Genomic DNA, 17,314 nt, shown 5'->3' on the forward strand with positions numbered 1-17,314 from the left:
CCTTATCTCTCACCTCCCCATATCCAATCAGTTGTCAAGCTTTGTCAGTTCTACCTTCTGCTTTATATATTTTCACTTTGATGTGTACAATGTTCTCTTGGTTCTGCTTTCTATATCCTCACTTTTAAAAATCTGTTTTTATTTACTAAACCTTTGTGGATCACTCCATCTTCATAAGAGATCTCTTGTAACAAAGTATAAAAAGTAAGTAAAACTAATAAAACCTTGGCCTTATTAGAAAGCTCAACATTATCAACCACTACTAGGTCTTTATCCCAAAAAAGATCATTAAAAAAGGGAAAAACCCCACATGTACAAAAAATTTTATAGCCAGAATTTTTGTGGTGTCAAAGAATTGGAAATTGAAGGGATACCCATCAATTGGGGAAATGGTTGAATGAATTGTGGTATATGATTGTAATGGAATACTATTGTTCTATAAGAAATGATGAGGGGGTGGCTAGGTGGTGCAGTGGATAGAACAATGGCCCTGGAGTCAGGAGTACCTGAGTTCAAATCCGGCTTCAGACAATTAATAATTACCTAGCTGTGTGACCTTGGGCAAGCCACTTAACCCCATTGCTTTGCAAAAAAAAAAAAAAAAACTAAAAAAAAAAAGAAATGATGAGCAGGTAGAGTTAAAAAAAAAAACCTGGAATGAGCTGAACTGATACTGCGTGTGACATGAACAAAACCAGGATAACATTGTACACTTTAACAGCACTGTGCAAAGATCAACTATGATAGCTCTTCTTAGCAATACAGTGATCAAAGGCAGTTCTATAAGACTTGTCATGGAAAATGCTATCCACAGCCAGAGAAAGAACTATTGATTCTGGATACAGACCAAAGCAAACTATTCTCACTTTTAACATTTTTTTGCTTTTTCTTTTCTGTGGTTTTCTCTTTTGTTCTGATTCTTCTTTCACAGCATGACTTATATGGAGATATGTTAAACATAATTATGCATGTATGATGTAGATCAGGTTGCTTGCTATCTTAAGGAAAGGGTAGGGAAAGGAGGGAGAAATTTTATAAAAATGAATGTTGAAAACTATAAGTGAAATTGGGAAAAAAAACTTGAAAAATAAAGTAAAAAAAGTGCATGCAACATAAAAAAAAAATTGAAATCCATTTTTGTTCCTTCATTCCCAATACCCACTCCTTTGTGTAAAAAAGAAAATCCCTTCATGGTTGATATATAGACATCCTTATGTGTATATGTGTGTGCATATATGTATGTTTCTAGGGCCAACTAGGTGGTGAAGTGGATAGAATACCAGTCCTAGAGTAAAGAGAACTTGAGTTCAAATATGACACTTGACACTAGATGTGTGATCTTGCCATCTCCAGTCTTCCTGATTGATATTTGACCACTGGACCCAGATGACTCCGGAGGAGAGAGTGAGGCTGGTGACTTAGCACAGTCCCGCTTCACTCAAATCCAATTCATGTGCTTGTCATGGTATGACTTCCCTGATGTTGCGGTCTTCTTCCAGAATGAAGGATGAACATCATCATCATCATCATCATCATAGTATATATATATATGTAATGTCTCATTCTGCACCTTTAATCCATTACCTTTCTATAATGGACAGTATGTCTCATCCTTGGTCTTCTAGAATCATAAATTATATTGTTATATTGATTATAGTTCTTACAACTTTCAACATTGTGTTTAAACTATTGTATAAATTGTTCTATTGGTATTGTTCATTTTATTATCAGTTTATAAAAATCCTCAATACTTTTATACTTAATGTTTATCAATAAATTTTTTATAATATTGATATTTATAGTATGCATTTTTCTAGCTCTACTTCATTCTGCATTTGTTTAGATAAGTCATTCCATGCCTTTTTGACACCATCTACTTGTTCACTTCTTATGGCACTCTTCTGGTGCTGCCATCACTCTGGGGGAAGCCTGTTTCACCTCAGAAGGCAGTCTGAGGGTGGGTCTCCCTACCTTCCGGCCTCTCTCCACTCCAGTCCATCCTCCACTGGGCCATTAAAGTGATTCTCCTAAAGTAGGGGTCTGACCATGTCACTTCCCTATTCAATATACTCTATTGGCTCTCCATCATCTTTTTTTCTTTTTTGCAAGGCAAATGGAGTGAAGTGGCTTGCCCAAGGCCACACAGCTAGGTCATTATTAAGTGTCTGAGACTGGATTTGAACCCAGGTACTCCTGACTCCAAGGCCAGTGCTCTACCCACTGTGCCACCTAGCCTCCCCTCTGCATCACCTTTGTAAGCCAGTCCCTTCTTCTTCCCCTTCTAGTTTTACTCTATTCCCCTCCACATCATTGACAACATCATCTTCCAGATTTTGAATGTTTTCACTGGCTGTCCTCTATATCTGGAATGCTCTCTCTCTCTCTCTCTCTCTCTCTCTCTCTCTCTCTCTCTCTCAGCATCATCTCTGCCTCCTGGCTTTCCCAGATTCCTTTATATCAGTAAAAATCTTCTCATTGGTAAGAATTCCTCCTTAATCTTAGTGCTGTCCTTCAGAGACGATCTTCACTTTAACCCACATTTATCTTGTTTGCACATAACTATTTCCATGTAAGTCTCTTCAATTATATGAAAAGCAATTTGAGTGTAGCACCCCCCCCACACACGCCTTTTCTTGTATTTACAGTGATACAAGGGTCAAACCCATAGGACATGATAAATGCTTGTTGATTCGTTTTTGAGTTTGTAAAAATAGCTTAACAATTCTGTTCCAGGATGAATCTCTGTGTAAATGTAGGAGTTCCAAGGAGATAGATCATATCCTTTGAAGCGAGGACTCTAAGATCCTTTTTCTAGGTTTTTTTTTTTTGACCTACAGATGAAGAGAAATCTTAGTGAAAGGAATAGTTTGAAACTTCATTGCTAGGATTATGTTCTGTGTGATAAAAAAACTGTTGGTCAAGCTAAGGGTAGATGAAAAATTATAACTATTTTTTGCAACATTTTAGAGTGTGATAGGTGTTTTCTTTTCAACAACTCTAAGGTAGATACTGCTAGTATTTTCATCACCATTTTATAAATGAAGAGATTGAAACCCAGAAGAGTCACATCATTAGTTAGGGTTAGAATCCAGATCTTCAGAAAGTTTTCTGAGTTTCCTGAACATTTAAGATAAGGCAATGGAATAGAATATGTGAGGTGTAGCAGGGAGACTAATTAATGATTGGCATGAGCAGACCAGGGAAACAGAGCTCATGATGGTGGTACATTAAGCCTCAATTCTATTGATTTCCTTACATTCTGGACACAGAAAAACCTTGGTAGATTTAGTTCAGTCCCATGATTGTGAGATGAGGCTGGGAGGCTCTTCTGATGCAAGTATTTCTGTTCTAGATAATACCATCTGGTTATATCACTCCATCATACCTACAGTCTTGTATTGATAAAATTGGTAAAATTCTCTTAAGTCTAGTCTTATCCCTGGGAGTTTGGTCAACTCAATTTTAAGACTCACAGAAACTTACATAAAATAGTTAGACCCAGGCACCATATTCCGTTTTAGCAGATACTTGGTTGGCCTTGTTAAATCACCATCCCCTACCATATGTTTTTCTGTTGTTTTTAATTCATGTTCAATCCTTTGTGATTTGATTTGGGGTTCTCTTGGCAGAAATACTGGAGTGGTTTGCCAATTCCTTTTTCTGGCTCATTTTACAGATGAGGAAACTGAGGCAAACAAGGTAAAGTGACTTGTCCAGGATCACACAACTAGGGAGTGTCTGAATTTGAACTCAGATCTTCTTGACTCCCGGCTCAGCATTTACTGCCATTTATTAGGTTTCCATATTCCTTGTACTTTCATGCTACTCATCTAGGCTTTGCACTTGGCACCTAAAGTCCTGGTATTGCAATCATTGAATAACAGGTTAGTCTGGAAGAAACCATAGTGATTATCTGAGAGGTGATGTGTACTATAACATTGGACTTTGAGCTAGGAGACTATTTGGTTCAGTGATCATAGGTGAGTTGACTTTTCATATCTTGTTTCATCATCTTCAAAATGGGAACAATACTTTCACTAATGTTATAAGGAAAGTGCTTGTTGAAACTTATGTAATTCTCTTCTCCAGGACTGTCATTACACAGATGAAGCCTCTTTGAAGCCCAAAGAGAGATTGTGACTTTCTCTTCAATGACAGAGCTTAAGCTTAGAGTCTTAAGACTGCTTCCTTAGTTTTTTTAATTTCATACTATTCTGTCTCCTAAATTACCCCTGAGGTCTCTTATTCACTTCAAAAATTCTGTGAATTCATCTCACATTTTGGTCAACATAATTGCAAGCAGGAAGTTGTTTATAATCTTATGTTGTGATTTTTTCCCCCCCTTGATTTTTGAGCCAGAGCTTAAACTCAATGAAACATGTTGCCCCCCCAAAACAATATCCAAGTATTCAAAGGGATTCCTGCAACAAGGGCTGCATAACTGAAATCTACAGATACTTAGACAAAATTCAGGACTTTTGATTTTAGATAGGTATTCTATCAGCCATTCAGAGTCAATTTTGCTTCTCCAGCAGAGTAAGAAGTGGTATACTATTTTCCTCTCCCAAGTTCAAGATGGGATGGAGTGGTGGAGATAAAGGAGGCCTATTTGTGCAAATAATGAATGCAGTAGAGAGGTTTGGAGTGAGAAGGACCAGGAGATGGGGAATGGTACCTGGTCTGGGGTGAAGCAGCAAATGACACTTTCTGACTATTCTGATAATCAATGGAGATTATGTAAAATAGAGATATTCTGTTTTATACATATGCTTTTCTAGGTTCCTTAATATTTACAGAGTAGGGAAGTTTGCTCCTCTGAAGAGGAAGGCACAGGTTAGGAAGGAGGCACAAGTCTGGTTGTAGTTTTCCTTACAAACTCATTTTGTGCCCTAGGCTTTTCTTTTTTACCTTTGTCTTCTAATATTACAGTAATCAACTAAAATCAAAAGGAGGATTTTAAGGAGTCATGAATGATATACATGGGAACTGAAAGACTTTCTTGTACACCAAAAGAATTATTCTTGTAGCAAATTATGACTGCAGCAACACTTAAAACAGAGCTGGGAATTGTATTTTTTATGTAGTTGTGGGTGTTAAAAAATGCATTGATACTGGAAAGAGCCAACACATGATTGCACAATAAAAAATATAGTTTTAATTTTAATATAGAAGCAGTTTCCAGGAATGAACCTATAAATCTGAAATTCATACATGCCAATTTTGTTTGGTAATGATTCATGAGACTAGGTTAATTTTATTTTCATAAAAATACTCATTAATTCAGATGAATTTTGTAAAAGGGAAATCAGTTTTGTACCTGCTACTTCTGACAAAACACAAATATTCTTTGAGGGCAAAATGTTCTCATGTAATTTCTGAGGTGAATTGTTTTCTTTACTGTTCATGTACATCATTCAAATTATGTGAGATATGATCCAAGCCCCCTCAATTATCACAGATTAAAAAAATCAGTAAATAGGGATCCATTTAAAAAGTTTTATTGATGTTTTTCCCCCCATTACTATACTTTTTCAATATTCCCCTTCCCCTCAACAGACGTCTTACTTGTCTTACAAAAAAGAATAGGCTAGTTAAACCAGGTCTAATAGCCTATCCTGCACATCATTTTGTACCCATTTTCTACTACCTCTCCACTGAGATGAGGGAGATATAAATTTATCATCACAAAGAGGCCCTTTTCTTAGGAGAAAATATGTGGTCTTGATATAGGATATTGCTTAATCCAGTAATTCTTGGAACTGCAAAGTCCAGATATAGGTGCAAACAATTAACTTTTACTTTTAATGAAGTTCCTCTTAAGCAAATACATTTAGAAATAGTTAAGGATAGAAAATTGCCTAAAATCTAGCATTAATCTCAAACCAGATTTAAAGGGCAGATTATTTTAGACTCTTCAAAATTATGGAGGGCCTTCCGAGAGCCTTTGTTTATATGGTTTACAAGTAGTAATATTTACCATACAATAAAACATCATAAAATTATGAAAAATTTTTACCATGAGGACCCCCTAAGAGAGTCTCTGGGGTATTCCCAAAGGATCCTCTACCACACTGGTATAGAGGAAGGGTTTCTGGCCTAAAAGTATAGGCTTAGATTTAGTTCTGGTCTTAGGTAAATTACCTGACCTCTTAGAGATTATTTTCTCATCTATATAAATTAAGTCAATTGGAATGGATGACCTCTATTCTTGTTGGGGTTTATACCTCCATATTAGGGTTTGGCACTGGAATTCTAAAAGAATTCATGAGCTTTGGAGCTCTTTCCCAGGCAAGTTGGTATTTTATTGGGCATGGTGCTGGGCACTGTGGACTGAGATGGATCTGACATATCCTTGTTATAAAACAAGGGAGAGAAGTTAGAAGAGAGAAAAAACGATCTCACACAAATAATTATTTGTTGAAGTGAGTCTGGAGGTCAGAAATTGTCTCCAAGAAGGGCTTCTGAGTAAATGATTAAATCCTGAGCAGACCCCTGAGAAAGGGCAGTGGGTGAAAATAACCCCTAGTCGTGGTTACTGATAACAAACACCCAAGAGGCCCATCGCTCTGAGATAGGATTTGTGGGGCCAGTCATAGTTAGAATTCCTGTCTTTTGCAAGGACCCAGGGAGGATGCTCAGAGCAGATCTGAATGTTAGGAAGGGGGTTCATTAATTTGTACCCCATCATACTCTTCAGTTCTAACAGTCCATGAGTCACAAAGACAAGGAAAAAAAAGAGAAGATATAGTGGTTTTTAGGGCCATTATTCTGACCAGGAGGGATACCAACCAGCACTAAAGCGGGGAGAACCCTCAGAACTTATGGGGTTCATTATCTCATTTTACAGGGCTGAACCTAAGTGACCTGCCCCAATCCAAACAAGAGTCGACCCTGCTGGGACTATCAAACCAGCAACCGGAAACTTGAAGTGTGTTTCTCAGGGTGCCTGGGCAGGCTGAGCCTGGTTGTGGGTGAGGAGGCTGGTGGTGGAGCTGGCAGGGATGTCAGGACCAGGGTGCTCGCCAGTCAGAAGTGGACAGTTGGTGCAAACTTGTTTTGTGGATTCACTCGGTTTAAGAGTGAATGATTATGGGGCGGCTAGGTGGTGCAGCGGATAGAGCACCGGCCCTGGAGTCAGGAGGACCTGAGTTCAAATCCGACCTCAGGCACTTAAGAATGACCTAGCTGTGTGGCCTTGGGCAAGCCACTTAACCCCACTTGCCTTGCAAAAAACTAAAAAAAAAACAACCAACCAACCAAACAAAAAAGAGTGAATTTTGGGGCGGGTGTTCTGGTGGTGAGGTCAGAGTTCAAATCCGACCTCAGGACCTAATAAGGATGATCTGGGTGACCTTGAGCAAGTCACCTAACTCCATCGCCTTGCAAAAAAAATTTAAAAAAGGGAATAATGCAGGTAAAATGAAAGGTAGGGAAGCTTCAAGTCCTCCCCTCCCCCACACTCCGCAGCACGTTCCTTTCTGGTTCTCTGAGCCTCGTTTGGGCTCAACAGGTGCCAGAGAGGACTCGGGGTGCGGCACCCCGCCCGGCGGCCTGCTTGGCCGCGTGCCAAGTGTTTGCCATCTCTCGGGACCCCCGCGATGTTGGGGGGCGGCCGGGCGGGTCCCTCCTTCTGCACGAGGGTAGACTGAGGCCCGAGGGCGGGGCCGGCTAAGGACCCTCGAGTCGCGGGAGGGGGCTTTGATGGGTGCCAGGCGTGCCCGTGCCCCGCGCCCCCGGGGGAGCAGGCCGAGGGCTGTGCCGCGTGCGGCGGCTGGGGGGGGGGGAGAGGGGCCTCGGGCGGGGGGGGGCCCCCTCGGGCCGGGGGGGCGGGGCCTCGGGCCGGGCGGGGGCGGGGCCTCGGGCCGGGCGGGGGCGGGGCCTCGGGCCGGGCGGGGGCGGGGCCGCGGCAGCGGGGGGGGGGCCTCGGGCCGGGGGGGCGGGGGGCCCTCGGGCCGGGCGGGGGCGGGGGCCGCGGCGGCGGGGGGGCGGGGCCTCGGGCCGGGGGGGGCGGGGGGCCCTCGGGCCGGGCGGGGGCGGGGCCGCGGCGGCGGGGGGGCGGGGCCTCGGGCCGGGGGGGGGGCGGGGGGCCCTCGGGCCGGGCGGGGGCGGGGCCGCGGCGGCGGGCGGGGCGGGGCCTCGGGCCGGGCGGGGGGCGGGGCCGCGGCAGCGGGGGGGCGGGGCCTCGGGCCGGGGGGGGCCCTCGGGCCGGGCGGGGGCGGGGCCGCGGCGGCGGGCGGGGCGGGCCGGCAGCGTGCGCGCGCAGCCCCCCCCGCACCCATCCCGCCCCCCCCCGCACCCATCGCGCTCGCGCCGACTCGCCGCCGCTCGCCCCGGCGCGGAGGCCGCGCTCGCCCCCCGGCCGGCGCCCTCGCCCTCGCCCCGCGGCGCGCGCCCGCTCGCCGCCCCCGCCCAGCCGCCCCGCAGCTCGGCCGCCCGCGGTGGGGGCGCGGGGCCGAGAGGGGGCAGGGAAGGAGGCGGGAGCCAGGCCCGGCCGGGCCCCTCGCGTCCGCGCGGCGGCGGGGGGGAGGGGGCAGCCGAGGGCCGGCCGCGGCCCGGAGCCGGCGCCCGGAGGCCGCCGTAGCCGCCCTCCCGGCCCGCCCGCGCCGCCGCCCTCTTCCTGCTCGGCGCCGCCGCCGCCGCCTCCTCCTCCTCCTCGCGGCGGCCGAGGGGGCATGAGCAGCCGCCCGCCGCGGGCCCCGGCACCCAGCGCGCCCGGCCACGCCGCTGCCCCCGCCGCCGCCGCGCCGGAGCAGGCCCGGGCCGGGCCCGAGAGCCGCCGGGGCTAGCGCCCGCGCCCCGGCCCGCCGCGCCGCCCCCGCCCCGGCTCGGGCCGCCCCCGGCCCGCCGCGCCCGCTCCCCGCGCGCCCCGTTTGAAACTTGGGAGGCCGCGGCGCGGCGTGTGAAGCCCCCCCGGGGCCGCCGCGCCGAGCCCAGCCCGGGCATGAGCGCCGCCCCGGCCGCTGCTCTCCGGGCGCGGGGCCGCCGCGGCCAGCCCGGGCCGTGAGCCTTCCGGGGCGGCGGGAGGGGCCGCGGGGCCGGGGCCGGGCCGAGGGGCGCGAGCGGCGGCGGGCGCGGGAGCCGTCCAGCCCGGAAGGGCCGCGGAGGCCGCGGACGTTGGGCCGGAGATGGCGGCTCCTCGCTGAGCCCCGCCGCGGCGCCCGTGGACCATGACCACGCCGGCCCTGCTGCCCCTGTCCGGCCGCAGGCTGCCCCCGCTGGCGCTGGGGCCGCCCGCCTTCTCCCACCACAGGGCCACCTTGAGACTGTCGGAGAAGTTCATCCTCCTCCTCATCCTCAGTGCCTTCATCACCCTCTGCTTTGGGGCATTTTTCTTCCTTCCGGACTCCTCGAAACACAAGCGCTTCGACCTGGGTCTGGAGGACGTGTTGATTCCGCACGTGGACACCAGCAAAGGGGAGCGAGACCTGGGGGGCGTGTGGATCCACGGCCCGGGGCGCGACGAGCACAGGCACAGGTGCGGGGGCGCGGGGGGCACGGGGGCGGCTTTTGGTTTTATGGGTTTGCTTACTTTTAGCATTCTGCAAGGCCGTGGGCTTCAGCCGCATGCCCAAGGTCTGAGGCCGGATCGGAACTCGGGTCCGCCCGACTCCCCACTGCACCACCCAGCCGCCCCCCCAGCATCTGAAATGAAAATTTCAATCTTGTTTCTTTTTGGCAATGGGGTTCCGCGGCTTGTCCGAGGCCACGCAGCTAGGTCATCATTAAGCGTCCGAGGTTGGATCTGAGGTTTTATATTCGTGTGATTTTTTTTTTTTCTCATTTATAGTCATCCATTCGGCTGTTTGGTACGGTACTAGATTTCTTTGAAACAAGATTATCAAGTTAAAATTAAATTCTCAAAGAAATCAATCCGTTGAATTGTCTGATTTTACAGAGGACTCCGAAGCCTTTAAAAAATGTCTTGTGCGGGTGTCAAATGTACAAAAAAAAGGTTTCTCTCTTATCTATGTGTGTACATACGCCCCACCCCCATCGTAAATGAAATATGCCACTTCTTACAGAAGGCTTTGCATGTGGCGCTAATGGTGTACTTTAGACCCGGTGCCTCATTTCCAACCTTTCTTTGAAAGATTTAATTTTGGACCTCAACTTTTAATCCTTTACTGAGAGACAAGCCGGGAAGCTGTCTCTTTCATAACTTCTGGCTCTATGTATTAAAATTAGGCTTTGAGGGGCGGCTAGGTGGCACAGTGGATAGAGCACCGGCCCTGGAGTCGGGAGGACCCGAGTTCAAACGTGGCCCAGCTCTGTGGCCTGGGTAAGCCACTTAACCCCATTGTCTTGCAAAAAAAAGAAAGAAAGAAAGAAAATTAGACTTTTTTTGGTCACATCTAAGGAGAGGTATTGTTTTATATTGTAAGCTCAGTTTAAAAAAGCAGGACTTTAAATTCACTTTGTGAGCCTTGTTTTACAAAAAATACAAATGAATAATATTAGCCCATTTTTACCTTTTGACGTTGATTTGATTTAACTTGCCTTTTTTAAAAGATAAAAGCTGAACTCTTTTCAGCTGACTTCTCTTTTAATTCATTGTCTTATAGTTTATTGTACTTTAATTGTGCTGGTCAAGATTTAGATAAATAAATTTAATGTGACTAAGCTGAATACAGATGTTAGGATTAAAATGGGATTGTTTCCTTATGTCAGCCAAAAGGAGTCTTTTTGAGAGATCTAGACTCATGGTTGCCAGTTTGGTCTTTTGGGACCATGACAGTTGGCTAAAAAGTTGGGGTTAGCTGTAGCTCTCTTTCTCCTTTCTCATTCTGGGCAAACTTCTCCAGTTCCTTCTCTCCACAGTCTTCCTTAAATGTATTGCCTGGAACTGAACAGGTTATTTCAGATCTTATCTAAGGAGAATATAAATGCTGACCTTTCACTCTTCTCTTTCTGGAAACTCCCACTTGTATGAATTCAGCTCATTAGCTTTTTTTGTCTGTCAGTTCTGTTGACTTGAAGGAGCTGTTGTCTGATGTTGAACTTGACAGTTCCTTCAGAGCCTTGAGTTCTTGGGACATTGGCAGTTTTCTGAGGGGAATCTGATGGCTGAGCCTGGAGGGGCCTAGTGTGTGACCTTGGGCAAGTCATTGTGAGCCTGGTCTGCCTCAACTCCCTCTACTGTAAACCGAGAGAGAATGGTGGTACCTCCTTCCAGGACTACTGTGGGAATCAAATGAAATAATATTTGTAAAAGCTCTTAGCAGTGTCTCCTATGCTATATAGAAATGCTTGTACCCTTTCCTTCCCCTCTAGCCTTGTCTCTTCTGTTTTGGCTTTTTGATAAAAGGAATTTACATTTATCTTCATTAGAGTTTAGAGATGAATCCAGTTTAATACTTGAAAAAATAAGAGTATAAATAATAAGATTTTGTTTTTGCACGCTATTTTTTTAATCTCTCACCCCTTATTCAGTTCTAAGCTCAATTTAAATGAATGGCAATTTCGGTAACTTTAATATCTCGTCTATGAATTAGCTTGGAGGTTGTTAATTATTCTGTTAGCTCCCTTTAATTTGCCAATACATTCCTTAAAGGACTGCTTTAATAATTAATAGATTTTATATAGGTTACTTTATTAACCGACTTTATATAGGTTACTATTTAACAAATTTTACATAGGTTACTTCATTTGAGCCTAAAGGGGTCTTGGGAGTTAACTGCTATAAATATAATATTGTATAGATTATTTTTAATCTGTTTTATAGATTAGGAAACTGAGGCTCAGGGAAGTTAGGTGATTTGCTCATATCACTAGTAAATTCTTAAGGGCTGATTAGAATCCAGATATCCATCACTGCACTATGGAAAGATGCCATTGATATCCCAATAATCCTCCTAAAAGTATTGGTGGTATTTTTCATTTCGGCACCAATTTGTATAAGTTGTTATAACGATTTAACAAAATCCAACATTTTATTCTTTAAAGTTTGCACTTTGCTCTGATGACACTACTATATTATTTTGATCAAGGCACATATCCTTTCTGATTCCCTGTCTTTAAAATGAATGATTGGATTACGAAATCTGCGGGGGCCTTTAGAGGTCCAGATTCTTATTGAGAAATTCCTGTCTGAAGTGACAGTGGGTGACACTGTCATCTCAGGAACATGCCATCTACCAGACTCACTGTATCATATTTTCTGTGTTAACTTAAAAATATGTGGTTATTATACAGCCTGAATCAAAATATTTAGACAATCTAAGTGTCATGGTAAGGCTAAAAGTAGAAAGCCTGATTTAAAATAGAAATGTGTACATTTTAGTCTCATTTTTTTTTGTAAGCACGAACAGGTTTACCAAAATTCCTTATATTCATGGGGCACTTTTAACTTTTTACCTGTTTTTTTGTTGGTTTATTTTTGTCAGAGTTTGTTGTGCTATTTCTGAGGACTTTGCTTCCTTTTTTTCTATTTGAGCTTCTTGCAGGGGCATAGTCTTGGAACCCTAGGATACTCAGAGTTGAAGTCTGTATTCTTGGGGGGGGGGGGGTTGCATAGAGCAAAATGAAGAAGGTAGTGTGTCCCTGACTTGGTCCAATATGGATGGATAATAATCCATTTATTTAGTTTACAAAAGGCCTTTCTCATAATGACAGCCCTCTGAGATAGGCAGTTACTCTTTTTATAGATGAAAACATTTAGGCTCTATAGAAGGTGTCACTTACTCATTTATTCCTAACTCGAAATGCTGCTAGAGACTTTAGACATTCTCTAGTCCAAACCATTCATTTTACAGATGAGGAAATTGAGGCTCAGAGAGATGATTTGCCCCAGGACCCAGGCAGTAAGTAGGATGGAATATGAACCAAGTCAGCTGATGAGTGTCTGCAGTGGGATCTTCCCCAGGTCTCCTCAACGAAAGGCCAGTGCTTAGCCGTTATATCATATTGCGTCTTACAAGCATCTTTTCTCTGATTTAAAAGGATAAAGTGTGGTTAAAGCTGAGGTTCAATATATACTATGTTTAAACAAAAGATGGTGACAGTCTTTGAACCCTCATGGATGATGGTTGGTAATGATATGAATGCCAAGTTTTTGATGAGTTTCAAATAAATCCTGTTAGTACTGGTTTGCATAGATTCCAGGGATCTCTTTGATATGAGGAAAGTGCTTTGTAAACATTCAGGTACTTTGGAAAATATGAGTTACGGACCTGTTATTTGCTGCATATCTTTATTTCATTGTAATAATTTATTCTGTTTTGATGTAATATGAAAATGAGTGAAATCTGAATACAGAAATAATTAATTGATGGCATTATGTTTGGGCTTTTAACCAGTTAGCCTCTTTTTAGCACGAGACTTGAGAAGGATAATGGACTGATGATGTTCTTTACAGAGGAAATACAGTGAACATTTTTAGCTTATGTATTGAAAATTTATTTAATTTGAAACTTTCGTTGTTTCTTGTTATCTTCACTCTTTTCCTGTCTCCCATTCAGCTTTTACCTTCTCTGCCCAACTATTCTATTTTCTAATCTCATTGTGAGTAATCTACTTAACCTACTCTTTTGGGTTTCTGTCCTTTGCATTTTGTATTTGAATGTTCATTTTTATATGTTGTGTTTAATCATATCTGAAAAATAATTGTGATAAAAATATCTTAGTGAATAATAAAAATTTTATTGATAATAATTTTCAAATAGGTATAACATGGGTACATTCAGGATGTCAAATATGCTTTAATTATATAAATATAGAAAGATTCCATTTTGATGGAAAAGATGAGACAGGATCATAAATAGAAAAATCGATAATTTCTTCCCCCTAGATATTCCTTCTTAATATATTTATTGCAAAATTTATGTGAATGATGATGAGAAGTAAATCATTGTCTTCCCATGCCTTCTATCTCTCCTGCCCCCTTTTATTTTACAGAGCAAAGGACTCTGCAAATATCCAATAAATACTTGCTGTCTGATGAGTTTTCCATTCTTGATTGAAGAATTGGGATACACAAAAACTTAATTAGAAAAATACAGTGTACCTTGCTTTTTATAATGGTGTTCCTGAAAAGTTTAGTGAATATTAAATCATTTTAAATGCATACCAGAACCTGCTATTTAAAATTGAGAATTCTATAAATAGTGTAATCATCCATTTAAAAAAATCAGATTTCAATACAAGTAATCAAGTTTACTCAGAGTAGATATATAAACAAATCCCTTAACCAACATTCAGATCTTTATCAGTGATTTTTTTTTGTTGACATTATATAGAAATGACATTTTTCTGTATTTTGTCTTAAAATCAGACTCCAAGCCCTTATATAAATGGCATGCATTTTGGTTCACTTAAAATAAAAATCTGTCAGGTGACAAAATGAAGTCTCATATTGGTCTAAATATAGACCATTGACAAAATGAGCCACACCCGTAAGGTGAGGTTCTTTGAAAGGAAAAAAAATGCACTGAAAAAAGGTCAAACAAAATAATTATGGTAAAATTAGATGTATTTACCAATCTGTGTCAAAATTTCAGAGCTGGAAGACACCTACCTCACAGGCCAAGTGGTCAATCTATATCTCAGCAAGCATCCCCAACAAGTAAGTGGTCATTCCTCCTTTCCCCTCTGGTAGCAGCTGATTGCCATTTGGGACAGTGCTTATCTTTTGAAAGCTTTTCCTCTTCAGTTTAAATCTGTCCTTTTGTGACTTTTCATTCTACATTCTGTTCTCAGAGCTCTTCAGAACAAGTGTAATCCCTTTTTCATATGACATCCCTTCAGATACTTGAAGATTACTGTCATGCCCCCCCCCCCCCCAGCATTTCCATTTCCAGTTGTTTCAAACTAATTCTTGTATACTGTGATCTCAAGGAGGTTCATTCTGCCCAGCTGAGAGGCTAGAGGGCCACACTGGAGTCAAAAAAATCTGGGTTCAAATGCTGTCTCTGACATTCATTGATCAAGGTGATCCTGTGTAAATTAACTTAATCTCAGTTTTAGTTGCTTTTTTCTTCTTTTGTTTTTTGCAAGGCAATAAATGGGGTTAAGTGACTTGCCCAAGGTCACACAGTTAGGTAAGTGTCTGAGGCTCGATTTGAACTCAGGTATTACTAACCCCAGGGCTGGGCCTCTATCGACTGCACCACCTAGCTGCCCAATCTTAATCTCTTTAATCTGCAAAATGGATCTGATGGTAACACCTCTCAGGGTTGTAAGGGTCTAAAGAAGCAATGCATAAAATACTTTGCAAGCAATGTGTTATGTAGCAGATGCTTAGGAGGTATAGTAGAATCTTGATGTTGCTAAGATACAAAGATCATAGCAGAACTGCTTCCTGATACAAGTAGTCCATGTGCTTAACAGATACTTTTAAAATTCATTCTTTCATTGAATGAGAGAGGGTGACATGAACAATTTGTTAGTAACAACAGCCCTTTAATTTTTAAAGAATAACTTCATTCATTCATTTATTTATTTTTTAGGTTTTTGCAAGGCAAATGGGATTAAGTGGCTTGCCCAAGGCCACACAGCTAGGTAATTATGAAGTGTCTGAGACTGGAATTGAACCCAGGCACTCCTGACTCCAGGGCCGGTGCTTTATCCACTGTGCCACCTAGCCACCCCTAAAGAATAATTTTAATTTTGAACTTGAGAAACACGAGCAATTAGACATTTCATGTAAAAAAGATTCTATAAGAAAACATCTCCATACTACATCTTGTTTTGTAAAGTATATAATAAATTTGAAATATAATTTCAAAACTGTATTTTTAAAAGAATTAGTTTGTGTCCTTGTAGAGCCTTATAACATCATAGAAAGATTGGAGGTATACACATTACTGTAATATAAAATATGATTGAATATCAGAGAAATTTGTACAATGCATTAGGAGGAGGGAGCATCATTACTAACTGATGGGCTCAGGGGAGACTATGAAAGACATACTACTAACTTTATACTAATCATTATGGGCTGAGTAATATTTAACTGGTGTGCAGGGGGTGACTGTGAAAGGAGGGAGTCTATGCATAGGGAATGGCATAAGTCTAGGGATAGAAGCTAAAAAGCCAGGGTCGCAGTGGACAGCAGAGGGAGGCATAGTGCAGAGGACAATGGGCTTGGAGTTCTAATATGACTTCAGGCTCTGAATAACTGGGTGACTTTGAGCAAATCACTTAACTTAGTTTTACTTAGTTTCCTCATCTGTCAAATGAACTGGAGAAGGAAATAGCAAACACCTCTAGGACCTCTGCCAAGAAAACCTCAAGTGAAGTCAGTGAAGGTCAGATATTATTGAATAACAAAATAAGTGGAAAGATGAGGTAGTACTGGGAAGTGCACACAGATTGTGGAGGCCTTGAATGCCAAACTAAAGAGTGGATTCTAACTCCACAGTAGGGAGCCATTGTAGCAGAAGGAGAATAGAAGTGAATTTGTCTGTAAGGAAGACCAGTCTGGTAGTAAGGATGGCTATTGTAATAGAGCAGCTAAAGCATTGAGACCCTCTGCTCGGATGGAATATTTGTATGCTTCCCTGTCTGAGATCAGAAAAATCTTAGAGAAGGATCAACTTTCAAGGAAACTTAAACCTGCTTATGGTGCATCCCACTCAAAATAACTTCTCCTCAGTTTTCTAAGAGGTTTCCTTTCTTTTTGATAGTCTAGTCTCATGTGTCTGGGGTGATCTAGATAGGGTTCACTCTCATCTCTCTGTAGGCCAAGGTCAGATGTTCATTCTCCTCCACTAATGTGCTTAGATCATCTAGGTACAAGGCAATTGTGTACCAGGGTTGGATTTTGAAAATATTAGCTGAAAATATGGGCAGCCTTTTTAGGGATCTTTAAAAAGTAAAGGTCCTATTGTATTGGTGGTGGTGGGGTTTGTCCTGAATAGTATCATCCACAGGTCGTCTTCTTTTTATTGTGCCATACTCCTTCTCTGCCTTGCATTTAGACCTGGGCCTGGCCCTTTAGTTCCCACTCTGGGGCCTTGGACCACCCAATTGAGAGTTTACCAAATCGAGACTATTCTACTTTCTATTTTTAAATTAAGGTAAACTGAGTTATTGGTTTGAGCAGCTTATTAGTTGGGCTAGCAGGAAGGAACCAGTAAGTTGGTGCCTAAAGACCCAGTGCCTAAAGACCCTGAGGTTGGGCTCACCAGTCTTATAGGGAGTCCATTGTTGAGGAAGTAAGGAAAAGGGTGATTAATTATGGGGTAGATGGTATCAATCAAGGGGGGGGGGCATAACACAATATTATTGATTGATCAAGGAATGTAGATTAGCACTCAGAGGGGGCTAGTAAACATCTCTTTCTGACAATTAAGGAATGATAATTGTTTCATGGGAC

The 17,314-nt window shown here is 43.2% G+C and overlaps 1 protein-coding gene across 2 annotated transcripts in view; it reads left to right on the plus strand.

Moving 5' to 3' along the window:
- Positions 1–9,061: 9,061 nt before the first annotated feature.
- MAN1A2 (mannosidase alpha class 1A member 2) overlaps positions 9,062–17,314 on the plus strand; it is a 202,123-nt gene continuing 193,870 nt past the window's right edge. Inside the window, exon 1 of one of the 2 annotated variants that reach the window (XM_074188551.1) lies at positions 9,062–9,475. In XM_074188551.1, coding sequence (XP_074044652.1) covers positions 9,168–9,475 — 308 coding nt within the window. In that variant the 5' untranslated portion in view covers positions 9,062–9,167. Of the gene's footprint in view, positions 9,476–14,436; positions 14,561–17,314 lie in introns of those variants that run through there. The other variant, XM_074188552.1, reaches the window with a different exon arrangement.

The sequence above is a fragment of the Macrotis lagotis genome, chromosome 5, assembly GCF_037893015.1.
Source record: "Macrotis lagotis isolate mMagLag1 chromosome 5, bilby.v1.9.chrom.fasta, whole genome shotgun sequence".
Classification (NCBI taxonomy): domain Eukaryota; kingdom Metazoa; phylum Chordata; class Mammalia; order Peramelemorphia; family Peramelidae; genus Macrotis; species Macrotis lagotis.